We start from the raw sequence: 15989 nt of genomic DNA, 5'->3' as shown, positions 1-15989 counted from the left end.
AAAAGCTTTAAATAAAGCTGCCTAAGATCATGATTTTTAGACTTGATTTAAGTGCAACATCTCTTTAAACTCAGTCATTTTTATCTTCTTAGAAAGATTTTTCCCTATTACACATGTTAAAGATATCTTTTCCCCTTGAGATCCAAACTATCTCCTATTCAAATGTTTACTTTCTTTAACAAATTGGTGGTAAGATCTTTTAGGAGTATGTAGGAATTAATTGTTTGTGTTCCAAAGCAAACTGTAGCTGTTTGAAGAATTTATAGCTTAGATCTACGTTAATCACTCCTTATATAAAAGCTGTCAGGAGTTTTGGACAAAAGTATCTTTTTAGCTAAACAGATTCTTTACTCAGGAAAGTGGTTTCCCAGAAAGATTATTGAGTTCATTATAATAACGCTGACATTTTTTATTAATACATTTCACTAATAGCATCTTAAATCTAAACAAGGGAAGTAATTACTCCCGACATCTGGGAACTAGTGTAGTGCTCTTCTGACAAAGTGTAGCGTGCCATTTTAAGCTTGGGTAAATAAGGCTAAAACAAAGGGGATAGCACTACTGTTCACACAGAACCGGTAGCAGATTGGGCCTCCTGCTTTCAGGTGACAGCCCCACAGCTAGTGGGTTCAAGGCTACTTGGAGGAATGTGTATAGTCAGACTTTTCCAAGAGCATCTCAAGGAAACACAGAGGAGCGTTCCCAGCCCTGTTTAGAGCTACATAGATTTTTAGAGCACACCAGAGTTCACAAGACTACTTCCATGAAGTATCCTCTCTTGCTCAAAGACATAAATGTATGTGCTCGTGTTGAAACTTCTAGTAAGAATGGATATTGGCTGGTTGCTTCTCTGAGGCAAAGCCAGAATAGGGAAAGCTAGTTCAAGAAGGCTGTGTGAACTCAGAAAAAACTCCCAGGTTAAAGCAAAATCCCCCATGGAAATCTCTTATCAAGTGACTTTAGCCGACAGTAGCATGCTTTGTTTTTAAAAAGTGAAGGAAGAGCTTAGTTTCTCTTCATATATCATATTTTGTTAAGAGTTTCTTAGAATTTTATACAGTGCCCAGCACATTCTGGAAGCATAGTCCTAGATTATTTAGCCAATCAACCAATCAGTCAGTCAGTCAAGATCAGTCAATGAGTAATCCCAACCAATATTCAAATTGGATGTTTCAAATTCAAGGATATACCATGATTCTATCTTGTTCTTGAAATGAAAAAAAAAAAACAAAAAAAAAGGCTAAGTGTTAGTAAATTCTAAATATTGCTTCTAGTAAGCAAATAGGAGCATCCACATGTATACTCAGAAAATGTTAAGCACGTGAAAATAAGAGTCTGATAGAGTAAGGATGGCTGTGGCATGCTCTTGTCCGCGGCGTGACCGGCTTCCCGGAGAAGACTCCTACCATCAAGAGAAGAGTTCAGATCTTTCTCATATTTCAACATACAGGCCGGGATCTCATTTATCACAGTAGATGATAATTCATCTCACATACAGTTAATCCTCTTTTGCTTTTGTGTTTTAAGTCCTTGGGATAGATAAGATTTGTAGATTGCTCCCCAAGTTATTGTCTTCAAACCCTTGATAAGACCTTTGTCAGTAGTAGGCAAAGATGCTGACGACAGAATGGATTTGCTCTGTTCTTACCCTCATGCCTCAGACATGGGTTCATTTCTAACTTAGGTGCTAAGCACTGGGGGGCATGTCTGACATTTCCATATGCTTCATGTCACTCCGCTGTCACGGGGAGTCGGGATGGGCAAATCTGTACCCTTGTCCTTCAGCCAAAGGCTCACTCACATCACTCAGGTGACTTTTCTGTGACTAATAATAAATAATGCTGCTTCTCTGGCCGAGTTTTCATATGTCTGTTGTTTAAGTCCTGCTATTTCTTGCCCACGTTACACTAACTTCTCCTTCTTAATTCTTTCCCTCTCTTTCTGAATCAGGTACCTACCTCTGAAATGTACCCAGTCTTTTCTGGACTTTTCTACAGCTTCTTTACCTGAACCCTTAAAGAATCTGTTTACTATTTCTGACAGTACCACAGATTTTCTCAGGGGAACATAACTGTAAGTATGTAAGTATAACTTCCACAGTAAAAAATCCCACAGGAGGTTTTATGGTTATGCTGCAATGTAAGGTAATCGCTTCCAAAATCAGGGATAGGGCATCTCTGTGGGATGCTGTTAAAAGTTTATTCTTCTTGTCTCCATAATGCAGATTTCCTGGGTGCTCTAAGTAAAATGCGTGCACATTGCTCAGTCCTTGACACCTGTCATTTGGTAACAGTCCTTGCTCTGAGCAGTCTGTTTAAAGCCTGACCCTGTTCCTTTACAATGTAACCACAGCTCTTTCTTTCTCTCTTTCTCATTTAGAAACCTTATGCTTGTCAAATTCCAGGGTGTACAAAACGCTACACCGACCCAAGCTCCCTAAGAAAGCACGTGAAGGCACACTCCTCCAAAGAGCAACAAGCAAGGAAAAAGGTAACATTCTCAGTGGATTTTCTTGCCAGGAAAAGCATGTTTGAATTATTCTTACAGTATACAGAGTTTCTGTGGGGCATTAGAATCCTTTAGCTTTGAAAACATCCTATGTTTGATACCGAGGAGAGAAGGTTTCCCTGAGGCTTCAGCAAGGGTGGAGTTGGCACAGCTAATATAGCCATGTAAAAATTTTCTGGGGAAGCTTGTATATGAGCATTGGAGAAAATGCCAGACGCCAACTCCATTAAATGTTAACGACCAAAAAAGCAAAAACAAAAACAACCCCACCCCACCCCCCCAAAAAAAAAAAAAAACTTGTATGGAAATTTCTGAAAGCTTTTTCTGGAGAGAAGTACTTTTTCATGAGAGTACCAGCTAGCCTAAATAACTTCCATTCTACTGAAGAACTTGAGTGACTCTCTTGGCACCAGATAGCATTCCCCATGGATGGCTTGAGGAAACCTGGTTGGTAGGCACTGTGTATGACATGGAGTGGGTCATGGGGGACAAAGTACTGACCTTTAATGGATTTTGACGTCAGTGAGGGATTAATGTAGCTTTCAAAATCTGCAAATATTACAGTGTTGCAGATTTGGCATAAATGTCAAAGATCATCCAGTCAGCCTGTCTTAATTTGTTTGCTCTGTGAATTTCACACAGTGCCATAACTAGCTGACTAGACTTCCAAACCTTCTGAGTCAAGGGCTTTACTGTCTTTTAAAGCAATTTCCTGACTGTGTCTTTAGGGCCTGTGTGGGAATGTGTGGTATAGGTGCATCTGCATATTCACCTGTGGGTACCTGTGGGTAGAGGCCAGAAGTCAGCCTTGGCTGTTGTTCCTTGGGAGCTGTCCACTGTGGTTCTACAGCCACGTCTCAAGCAGTGAATGCACAGGCACAAGCCGCCATGGATGGCTCTTTATTAACACTGAACTCTGGTCTTCGTGCTCACACAGTAAGTCTTTCATCCACTGAGCTCCATCCAGCACCCAGGCTCTTCAGTGTTTGGGCATCTAATAGAATGTTCTCTCCAGAGAAGAAACATGTGGCATTAACTTGTCTCTTTGGGTGTTACTTTGTACTGAATTGGGTCCTGATTCATTTAAGGGGACTTTACAGTAAATTTGAGGGTATGGTAAGACTCAAGTTATTTTAGTTGAATGAACCCAGTGGGCAAAGGTATTCAGGTCACTGTAGCGTCTAGTCAAAATTATGCATTTTTTTTTGTAGTTTTTGAGGATTTGACATTTGGTGGTGGGAAATTCTCTATAGTCATTTTGATGTTGACTTTTTTCTGTCTTGAGGTGCTAACTTCAGTGGCAGTTAAGGACTCATATACAGAAAGTACTTAACCAAGTCTTCCTTTTGAAAAAGAAAAACACCCAACTACAAGTATTTGACAGATACACTTACCTGCTTATGAAGCCAATATTACAAGTCAATTGTTAAAATAATTTCTCCTCTAGAAATAGAAATAGATTTAAATCTCTTTATTTGTAATACCAATAAATTGTTATTCAGAATCATTTGGCATGGCCAGGGTGTGATTTGAAGTTAAAAAGGCAAAGAAATTTTATTTAATATAAATAAAATTGAAGGAACAATGCCTCATCTTAAAATAACATGTCACCATGTTTTAGTAAGATCATTGCTGGCTTTGTCATTGCCTCTATCTTATACATTCATAATTATATTCATTTTGCAAAAGCCCTATCTTTGTAGATGATTCTCATTGTAAATCTGAACATTCTGTACCTCCATGTTGTCCCTAGTAAATGAGGTTTTACAAAGAAGGTCAAGCTTATCAGTAAGATGAAAGCACTTTGATGTGCCTAGTGCCACGGCAGGAAAGAATATTAATCACTTACAGAGACAGCAACCGTGATGCTCGCAGGTGTGGGAGCAACACCAGCATGGGGTGTTTTTAGAGATTGTTACTGGCTTTCACTGTGCAATACTGGTATGTTTTGGCTTCATAGAAAGGAAGATAGTTTTGATCGTGGGAACATTATTGAAGTACTAACTGAAAAAGAAAAGCAGACATTGGGACTGTAAGGCATGAAGATTGTATTTAGAGTTTACTTGCAACCCTAAGTTACTTCAGCAGGCAGTCTCGGTGAGCGCAGTAGGGCTTGTGAGCAGTCTGATGATCTCGTGTGTCGAACACTACAACTCTTCCTCACTGTTGACTTCCAGACACTGAAGAAGCTCCCCGTTGCGTTGGTGTCCACTCTGTTTTCTACAAATGGTTCAATCTGATTTGGTTGCCTTCCGTTTCTCAGTATTCAGTGACAAATGTACAGTATTTAGTTTCCAAAAATCCTTTCTAAATCTGTGATGGCTAGTTATGAAATTAAAGCAGTGAGAGTTGCTTGGCCTCACAAAGAAAGGCAATGTGACTCCCAAGAGAAGTGACTGCTGATAAACCCCAAATCATCCCATCCGCACCGCTAAATCTCATACCAATATCCCGTAGTGTTACAGTTACACGGTACAATGTTGTCACTAGACCTTAGAGAGCTTCTAATTGCTCACTCACGTCAGGACTTGGTATTTGAAATATTTCCTGGCATCAATAGTAAAGAAAAGAGAAAGAAACAATAAACCTTTTAAGGCAGAATTAAGATTATTTACGACTTTAATTAAAAATTGAAAACTGGCATGATTTCAAAAAGGGCTTTACAAAAATGTGAATTCATCAAAAATAACCATAAAAATTCCAAGGTGATAAAGGCACAGTGGAGTAATGGTCCCAGCCACAGGGAATTGTTTTGTTGAAAAGAATAAAACACTTTTCTGTCACACCCTGTTAGTCATGGACTTGATTAATAAACCCTGCCTGCCCGTCTCCCTCTAATCCTCTTTTTAACCTCCTCCTAGATGCTAAAGGACATTATTTTGGTCTTAATGTAGTCAGCTTTATGAGGCCCAACGCTGAAACTGGGGCCAAGTAACAAAGCACCCATAAAATGAAGTATACAAGGAGAAGCAGTGTGCTCCTGAGTGGCGCCCTGGCTGTGGGTATAGGATCCCTTCCTAACACATTGACACATTGCACTGAAACGTCAGATGAGTATGGAATCCCAGCCAAATACTTTAAAGAAGGAAGAAGGACAGTTTGGCTTATTGCATGCACAGATTTGCTCTGCAAAAATTGAGCAGGTGTGCATGTATACACACATCTCACACGTGCGCACATGCATGTGTACACACACACACACACACACACACACACACACACACACACACACACACACACACACACACACACACACACACACACACCCCTCATCAGGCAATAGGCATCCAGACTTACTCATTGGTTGTGTGTTGTAGTTCTTGAGTCCGTTGAAACAGGGACATGCTGGTAAAAGGAAAAGCAAAGTATCCAAGCCATCAGTAAAGGTCTCCGCTGAGAATAGAATTTAGCCTCCGGAGCAAAAGGCACAGAATCTGTCCTTCAATTCTTCCAGATGCGTGAGTGAAATAAGAGAAGACTGCAGCAAATAAGCCACTTGAAATTCTTCTCAAGGCTGCGAGTTTTATCAGCATTTTTCATTTTCACCTTGGAAGTACCACGAGCAGGGGTTTCCTTCAACTCTAGCCTGTTGTCAAAATGGACTTTAGAAAAAGAAAAAAAAAAAAAAATGAATACAAGCAAAGCCTGGCCACAAGTTAGAGGTGATGTGAATCTATCTTCATCTGCTTCCATAAAGATTGTAAACTTTATGCAAGTTGCTAAATATTTGTTAGACATTGACCTTAGATTGGCTGAACATTAGTAATGCTCCCCTGTGACCTCAACACACAAGCGCTAGCAATTACATATGTTTGTATTTCATACTCCGAGGCAGTTCTGTATTGTGGCTGTGCGAGGGCAGCTTACTAAGTGCAGTTTTCTCCAAGTGAAACTGGTAATTCTTCAGACTGTTTAAAGCCACCGCCTTTCCCCAGGATCTCCTCAAGACTGTAAACTTTATTAGGGAGCCCACAGGCTCACCTGGCCTGCGTAGTTTTGGAACCATGATGAGGTAGAATAATAAATTTACTTTAAATTGGTGCATGCAGCAAAATCATGAATAAAGCTTGCTTTTCCCATTCACTGGGGCCCGTTTTGGCTGGTTAGGATGTATGGTCTAGTGCTTCCCAGATTTCACAATTCCCTTTTTATTGTTTCTTCTTTGTCCCTCGATTGGAGTCAGTATTAATAGTAGGATATTAGGAACGAGCCTGTACCACAGCTTCAGCCTGAGGCTGAGTGTGCCCAACTCTTGTGTCACACACACACACTCTAGTAATACTATTATAGTGGACGTGTGTGAGGATGATTCCATTACAGGGACGATACGCAAGCACTACAAAGTTGTCTTGTTTAACAACTCACAAACATCTGTACGATAGCACACTGGCGATAAATGTCTTAACATCGCAGGCCAGAATGATTCTGAGAAACATCTGCATCCCCATACCCGTCAGCTGAGAGGAGCTTAGCTTCAAGAAGGTTTCCAGGAGATGCTCCTGCAAGAAATATGTTCGATGAAAAATAGTGACTGCAATAAATGCTTATATTTTAATGAAAAACATCTTTGCAAATCATCAGAAATACAACCATATATTGATAATGATCGTTACACAGGACAAGTTGCCTGGTGGCTTCTATGATAACCCGGCCCCAGTATACTAACACCTTTATTTCTGGAGCACATTGCAGCTACATGGCAGTAGGGGCCACTTACAATAATCTACACTTGTAGGAGTTGATGGTGGACTTGAAGGATATTGTCAGTGAGAATGACCAGGGAGTGGGAGTGAGCATGTGTTCTTCATGTCATCAGAAGAGCTGCACTCAGCTTTACAGGAAAATCCATGCTTCCGTCTCTGGGTCTTTGCTGGGATAAAGGCTATTGCCCATGTTCTGCTCTTCAAACACACACCATGGGGGTGTTACTAGGTGGGTCTTACTTGCTTTGTGTTAATAGTTCTTGTTTTTTTAGATTTAATGTGGTTTGTGTGTATGAATGCTTTTGCCTGCAAGTATGTCTGTGCACCATTTTTCCTGGTGCTCCCAGAGACCAGAAAAAGGCACTGGGTACCCTGAAACTAGAGTTAAGATTGTTTGTGAGCTACCATGTGAGTGCTGGGAGTTGAACCCAGGTCCTCTGCAAGGGCAACAAATGCTCTTAACTGCCAAGCCATCTCTCCAGGCTCCTAGATACTTTTTTTTTTTTAAGAATTATTTATTTCTATGTAAGCTAAGGAACCCAAGTTCCCTGAGCCTTGGATACACCAAGATTCCTTAGAGAATATGGCAGACAAAAGAATCATTTCCTTCACTGTGTCTCATGAAGCAACTTTTCAAGTAGATATTTTCATTTATTATATTTTGTAAGTATTTATTAATTACCTACTCTGTGCTGGGTAGTTGTTAGAGCCATAGAAATTGGCGTGACATCAATACAGATAAGGAAGGAAGACAGTGAAGGATGGATATCAGGAGGGGTGAGTTGAAGGGAGGTGTCCTAAAATAGGCATTCCAGGAAGTAAGCAGGACAGAGACTTCCGCTTTAGAAATGAGGAGAAAAATACGCGCTTGCCACATTATAAGAAAACAAATTATTTCAGTCAAACTAGTGTATTTTCCTGCTCAAGATAGCTTTACAAGACCTGTCGTGGACTGGATCACCTTAGTGTTTCTGTGTTTGTTTTTGACACAAGGCACTACTGTCTAGCTCAAGGCGACTGTGTAGTTCAAGGCTGACCTTCAACTTGAGATCTTACTGCTTGAGGGTCAATTCTGGGACCATACTTAGATGTGACGTCACTTTAGCCTTAGCTTAATCTAAGCTTCTTTCTTTAGCCTGTCCTCCTTACTTGGGATTGTATGAAAATGACAGAGTCTAGTCATCAAACCTGGTGGCTTCTACCTCCTGCCAAACAGCACAACTCAGGTGGTCAGCAGTTGTGATTTGTTGAGCCTGATTTGCAGCTGAGGGCTTGGCCAGTCCTAATGATTGTGAGTGAAGTGAGGCAGTCTCTACACTCCTAAGACGACAGGTGTAGTGGAGACGTGCTTTCACGGCAGAAGAGACCAGTGTGAAGAGACCTGTCCAGGCATTCCTTTGTGCCATGGTACGCTGAGTACCTTTGCAAGCAGCAAAGGCTGTTAAGTGAAGTCTTGTGTTTCATTCCTTGAAGCCATCGTTCTTGGTCACATCACGAAACATTGTCGTATGTAGTAAGGTCATCTTATTCCTATTCCCACTGAGATTTCATACTTGGGACCCAAACCCATGAAGAAGAATTAGGTGGATGCAGTTTACTGGGCAGTTTGGGGCAGTCCTGTGCCTAAACGAAGCTACCTTGTGGGAATGCTTTTCTGATTGACTGATGGGCAGAAGTTCCAGCATTTCTCATTCTCTTTCTCTTAATTATGCTTTCACATCCATGATGGAAAGGATTTGAAATAAAAAACATTGACCGCAGAGTCTTTGTAGTCTCAATATTGAGGTTTAAGCTACCAGGATGCAGCCCCATGCTGCCCTTCCCAGGGGTCCCCACTCTTCACCTCCAAAGCACTCCTGTCTCTTTACGTGATCTACTGTTCCTTCTACTAGTTCGTGCTTGCCTTCCCTTTTCAGCTGGCTGAACTCTGTCTTCTCTCTCCCTGGGTAATACTTCACATTTGTTTGTACCTTGGCTCTCTTGAGCTGTGAAGATTTATTTTCAGGGTGACTTCACACAAGGGCTCGGATATGCCTGGCGCGAAAGCTTTTCATGGCGGATACTGGGCAGGTGGCCTTGTCCCCACCGTGTTTGGATTGGACACCGGGAGGTACAAGCCTCTTTTAAACAGTCCTTCAGATTGCATCAGGACTTAACAAGTTAAATTCCCCCAGTTTTTCCACTTTCCCATCTTTGCAGCTGGTTTGAAAGGCAAACACTGGGCCCCAGAGGTGAAAGAGAAGCTGTTTCAAAAGCAATTGTTGTGTCACGTACCAGCCATCCCCAGCAGCCCATTGTGAGTGACAACGGATGAACAATGTCCTTGGAAACACTTTCCTCCTTGAGAACTGAGTATTCTTGGAGGAGCTATCTCTCAAATACTACTTCAGCCTGTCTTTCAGGAACATATGGCTGCTACAAAAATGGTTCATAAAAAGGAAAGGAAATGGACTTAAACAAGAGGGAATTAAAGTTTAAACTTGTGATGCTCAGTCATATCCAAGGGTTTTTACCTGGAGTTTCATAGGGCAGATGGAGATGGATGGTTTTAGGAAGATCAAGAATATCCCCCAAGCACATGTGAAGCAAATGGTTTTGCTTTCGAAAGCTCCCCTGCATCTCACTGACACTCTGAAATTAAGACTCTGAGGCAAAAGCAAGACACTTAGTGAATAGCTGTCATACTTGTACGCCTTTGGTTATAACTACCTTCCTCTGAGATATTGACCATTTAAGGATTTCTTGACTTCTTTGCTGCTCTTGAATATTGACTCTCTTGGCATAGAATTTTAGAATATTCAAACTATTCCATAGGACTTTCTCAGCATTTCTGTGTGTCTTCACATTTTGTTGCCCGTTTGGGTGTAGGAAATGATAAGAAGCGCCCTTTTCCCTGGTGTCAGTCAGAGAGGCCATCTTTGTTAGGGTTTCTAGTCCTGTGGTAAAACACCGTGGCCATAAGCAGATTGGCCTGTGCCTCTGGTGCATTTTCCAGATTGATGAGTAATGAAGGAGGGTTCAGCTCACTGTGGGCGGTGCCCCCTCTGGCCAGGTGCTCTCAGATTATGTAAGAAGGGCTGGTCAAGCCACGGAGAGCAAGTCAGTCAGCAGCACTCTTCGATGGCCTCTACTTCAGTTCCTGCCTCCAGGTTCCTGCCTTGAGTTCCTGCCCTGACTGTGTTTGACAGTGACCTGAAAGTTGTAAGTAGGAATAAACCCCTTTACAGCAATACTTAAATTGTGAATGTTTCCCTGACTGGCATGGACTCTAGGCCAGTAAGACATAAAAATGATAAATTTTAACTGATGTTTCTTTATTTAAAGGTAAGACTAGTCACAAGAGAATAGGACACTGTGAACTTCTAAATGCCCTTTACATTGGTGCTAATTGACACGAATGAATTATCAGATGTACCTGGTCCTGTTCCCTTTTATTATGACATTGACCATTGAGAGTAAATATGTTCAAGTTAGTTAGTTTAAAGGCATGATGCTGAGAAAATGGGAGGGTATAATGCTTTCAGAGAGTGGGCTAACACTGTTTTTAACTTCCATATTGCTTTGTGATGTTGGAGTTTATGCAGTTGTACAATCTTATTATATGTTAAAACTTACAAAACAGTGATTTTTTTTCATAACTTTATAATGTCTGTTAGTGCAGTGTCCGTGTTGTCTTGAGATAATGAAAGTAAAATGCTTACTTGCTGTGTATTCCCAATCCAAGATGGCTGTGCTTGCAGGTGTCAGCCTTTCCATCACAGAGTGTTCGTAGAGAATACCAAGAGGGGGTGGTCAGGAAACTGCTAGCAGTCTACTTCAGGAACTTCCATTAGTTAAATTTTCCCGTAAAGTGATCTTAGCTGCTTAAAAATAATTAATGGAAACAGATTATGGTGTGATTATACATTGATAATCTATTTACTCTGTTTTTCTCCTCCCCCCCCAAATTCATTGGTCTTTTTTTTTTTTTTTTTTTTTTCTTAATGTGTTTTTGAAATCTCTGCCAGACAGTCTGACCATTCAGGTGCTTATTATCAGAAATCCTTGTCTGTCTCTTGGGAATTGTCTCACACCAGACCTTCCGTAACTATGGCTGTGTGGATGGAAGGCATGTGGCTCCCAATTGTGTGTTTAGTAGTTGTACCTTGTGGCCATTGGAGATTCTGACTTTATTCTGAGTTAGCCTTATCTAAATTCACAGTTTGCATACTGTTAATATTTATTACCTATTTCCTTTCCAGTTTTGATTATCTGCTGTTCTTTTGGATATGGACTGGGTTAAAGGCCTGGATTCAAATATTTCTGTCACCAACTTTAAGAATAAATCTTTGATCAGTGGCTCAGAACTTGAGCCCCACATTTGTAAACTCTGGCTATTAAGGACGATTATCTTGGGTGGTCACAGTGAGCACTGATAAAGTCCATACACAGTGGTTGTTCCTGTCCTTCCCTCAGAGGGCATCAGGCATGGTCAGAGTCACAGGGCCTGTGTGTGTATGTGTGTGGTGACTGTATGGGTTAGTATGGACATGCCAACGTACCTGAAAATGCCTTGCTGTTCGATTACCATTGAATCTGGCTTTAATAAGTGGAAGAAGAGGTCAAAGTCAGGGACAAGAGAAGTAGCTCAGCATGTAAGAACACTGGCTGCTTGTGCAGAGAATCCAGATTCACTTCTTAGCACCACTTGAAGTCTCATATCCGTCTGTAGCTCTAGTTCCAGGCTGTCCAAAGCCCTCTTCTGGCCACTGCAGGCACCGTACACATATGGTGCACGCGCATACATAGACTCAAAACGTCCATAATCATAAAAATAGAAAAGTATATAAAAAGATGAAAAGGTGAGATAAAGGATTTTTTTTTTAAAAGGAAAAAGAAGCCTTTTCCTTGTCCTACTGAGTTTTATTTCTGCTTATGAAGTCAAGGAGCTGATCTTGAGACCTTCTGTAGCTGCCATTTTATAGAGTATGTGAAACCCAGACCTCATGATTTAGGGACTTCCATGGTGATCAGAGTGACAGTGATGTTAAGAAAGGCTCAGGTCTCTGCACCTGACATCTCCACATTTCAGAGCCACCGTGAATATATATTATCTTATTTCTTCGGTCTTTAGACTCAGGATGAATTTTTTATTACTATGTCTAATCTCTCTAGTTTGTTCCTGAGAAGCTAAAGGCTTAGAAGTAGGGAGGGAGCCAAGTGTGATGGCAGAGGTGGCATGCCGCTTCCCTGTGAGCCAAGAGGTCCAGGACTATGTGCCAGAGCTAGTTAATACTGCCTAATGCAAAGCCATCCATTACGCCTTGACACGCTGTTTGCAATCTTGGCATTCCACAAAATGTTTTGGCGAAAGAGTTTTCTCCCTCTTGGCAATCCAGAGTTCTCTTTACAAATGCTGGCAAGGTGTCATGTGATGTCTGAAGTGTTCACTGTTTCCCCTGTTGGTTGACTAGCTGGAGTTAGCTGTTGAAGAATTACAGATAGTAGCTCCCTCTCTGAGGCTGTTTATTCTTTTAACTATAATAGAAAGCTCCTTTGTCTAAGTGGGTTTTGAAGATAGGTACTTTCTGCATCCACACTTCAGGGGCCTCCTATAGGAGCAAAGAAGCCATGGTAGAACTGCAGTGCAGCCGAGTGTCACCTAAGTGTCACCTTCACCCTGCCACCTATGAGGGGAATCAAATTCAGAAAACCCCCCAAATGGGCTGGGAAGATGGCTGGACAGGTAAAGTGTTTGCCGTGCAAACATGAAGACCCAAATGGAGATTGATAAACACCCGTAAAAAAAATTCCAAGCTTAGCAGCACATGCCTGTGACCCAGGGTTGAGAGTGCAGAGATGAGTGGAGCTGTCTCGCTGAAATGATGGGTTCTGGGTCCAGTGAGAGATCCTGCCTCACAAAGTAAGCGGAGGCAAAGAGGATGCCCAGGGTTGATCTCTGACTTCCACACATGCATGCATAGACACACAAGCAGACATGTGACAGAGAGACCGATGGACAGACAGACAGACAGACGCATGCACACACGCACACACACACACGTACACAAACCTAAAAACTATTCAGAAAGCCTCTGCAAGTAATTTGAAGCTTTCTGACTTCTGGAGAAGTCTTTATTGTACTATTAGCAAGTTTAGCATGCCCAGACATTTCTAATCCTACAGCGATGAAAGCCTAAAGCAGCCGACACACACTCAGTTCTGTCTCCAAGGGTGCTTCTTTGTTTTGAGAATGACCTTGCTGCATACATAGAAATGCTGATGCAGTGAAATCCTGGTTCTTGACATTTTTGTTATCACAGGAGTTCTAGGTTGTTTAGCAAATGGATCACACGGAACTCTTCTGTCTCCATGTCCCTGGCACTGGAGGGCACAGCTTCATCAGTAGGCATATGAAACTTACTGAGGCAGGCATTGAGGTTGGACAGGTTTGTTAGGGAACTCAATGTTGATGGGTCTTCTCTGCCCCGCTAAGATGGTAGTAAGCATAGACTGTAGTCAGATTTATGCTGTAGGAAGACAATCATGATGCTAGTGTAGGGAAGGAGCTAGTGGTTTTGGGTGAGAGGAGACAAGCCATTAGTTAGGTTGGCATACTTCCATTAATCAACATTCTTTCCTTACTGTGGCTCACCCGACTGTGTCTACACCCAGCTGTGCTACCATCATCTCTAGCTTTCTCCATCTTTCACAATGCTGTCACGAGAGACTGCTAGCTGTCTTACCTTCATCCTGCGTGACAGGCAACTCCACTCTGTGTAGCACGCTGGCACCATTCTGTTTCAGATTTTGGGAGGTGCCACACCAGCCCGTAGAGCTTATCCCTAAGACCACTCATTTTGATGATTAAAAAGTACAGATGACTACCATGAATAGTCATCTTACCCTGAACTGCTAGGCTCTGACTGAACAGAGGCTGATGAGGAGTGACACTTCAGAGCTGTCTCCCAGTAGTGCCTGGACCGACCCAGCACACAAGTGTTGCTGTAAGTCTTTGAATACTGTGGATCTTGAGACGCTAGTACAAAGAGTTTCTTCATATTCTCTCATACAGAAATCACGTTTCATCTCAGAGTCACAGGAATCATCTACTCCATTTGTTTTGCTTTTGTATTTGTTGGGATTTTATATCACAAATATGTCCTGGCATATATAAGACTAGGGACCTAATTGTTCCTAGTGTTGTCCCATTCTCTGTCTCTACCCTAGGTATCATCTTCTTCTACCCAAATCACTGAGCTTGAAGTTTGTCACAGGGCTAGATAGAACAAAAACACAAGCAAGGGTAAACGTGCATTGAAAATATCGATAATGGCACAAATACTCATTTTCCCTTTTCCCTTATGATACACCACTTCAAATAAAGGAGAATAATAACCCCTAAGTGTTGCATCTCACACCTCACTGGGCATTTTCATGCCTACTGACGTCTTAGGTTACCACAGAGACTCCACAAGATGACTATATTACTGTGGCCTTCTGTTAGAGAAAGTGGTTGAGCCCTGTACCTGCAGTCCTTTCCTCGGAGCTCTTAGAGCCCCTCATGGTGGCTGGACCACTACTGGCATCCAGACGGGGTCTCCTGCTTCGTTTTCATTCTCTTGTGCAGATGGTAGATATGAGATTCAGAGAAGTTTCATGGCTTCACTGGGTACACTCTGAGCACAGGGACCATCCTCAAACTGAGTTCCAACCTCACAAACAGTGTTCCTTTGATTTGGCATTCTCTCTACGGCTAATCGGATTGCCCAACGTGGACAGTTTGTCACTGGCCCACAATTTCTTGCCATAATGAAAATGCCCAGAAGTTCCATCATAGTCTATTTCTGTAGAAGGTGCCGCAAGCATGTGTTTTGTAAATACTTTTCCCAGGACTGTCTAGGTGTCCCTTTTGATGGCTGGGCCAGCATCACTATGCAGGTGGGCTATCCCAATGTTAGACCTGTCCCCAAAGGGGTGAAGCCACTATGTGTCCCTTTGAGGGCACTCTCTCAGTCTTGGCCTATGTGTGAAATCAGGCAAGTGACAGTGTGATCTTCAGCATTCAGTTGTGGAATATGCTGGAACTTGGTAAGCAAGCTCTAGTTCCAAAAGTGTGAGTAGTGAACAGATCCCTCCTGCTGCCATGGTGGCTCCTCTTCTCCTGAGCCGGTCAATATTGGACTCTAGCATGGTACAGGCAGATGTATTTAGGTTGACCAGTTGACCCTATGGGCCTAGAAATGGCCTTGTAGATGGCAGGGGCTGCAGGCGTTTTTCACCTGTGGTTTGAAGGACCTGCTGCAGTGTTGTGGTGATCCTCCTGCATCAGAGACAAAGTTAACTCTGTATTATCCACAACAGAAATAGCCAGCTGTGCTCATTTAATTGGGCCTGCTTCTTAGGTCCTTATTCCCACAAGGTAACATTGAAGGAGGCTATGCTTATACAAGAAAATTCTGAGCTCAGGGAACTTGAATATTTCATAAGGAACATAGCACACATGCCTCTGTGTGTGTGTGTGTGTGTGTGTGTGTGTGTGTGTGTGTGTGGTCATTCATGTACATACACTTTTATGTGGATACCAGAGGATAACCATGGGTGTTGTTCCTCAGGGACAGCTACAAAGAGTCTCACCAGCATGTAATTGTCAAGTAGGCTAGAGTGCACTGTCTCCCACTCCCTATGACATGAGATTACAAGTGTGTGCTACCATACTTGGCCTTAAAAGAAAGACAAACATGGGTTTTTTTTTGGGGGGGGGATCATATTCAGAGTCTTGTGTTTTACGGAGCAAGT

At 42.1% G+C, this 15989-nt stretch overlaps 1 protein-coding gene across 2 annotated transcripts in view; it reads left to right on the top strand.

Moving 5' to 3' along the window:
- Positions 1-15989, top strand: part of Glis3 (GLIS family zinc finger 3) — a 407159-nt gene that overhangs the window by 314483 nt on the left and 76687 nt on the right. For both annotated transcript variants that reach the window (XM_051146301.1, XM_051146302.1), the window contains one exon: positions 2380-2490. In XM_051146301.1, coding sequence (XP_051002258.1) covers positions 2380-2490 — 111 coding nt within the window. The remainder of the gene's footprint in view (positions 1-2379; positions 2491-15989) is intronic.

The sequence above is a fragment of the Acomys russatus genome, chromosome 5 (genome assembly GCF_903995435.1).
Source record: "Acomys russatus chromosome 5, mAcoRus1.1, whole genome shotgun sequence".
Lineage (NCBI taxonomy): Eukaryota > Metazoa > Chordata > Mammalia > Rodentia > Muridae > Acomys > Acomys russatus.
Note: the sequence above shows the minus strand (reverse complement) of the source record. Positions and strands in the feature narration are given on the sequence as shown.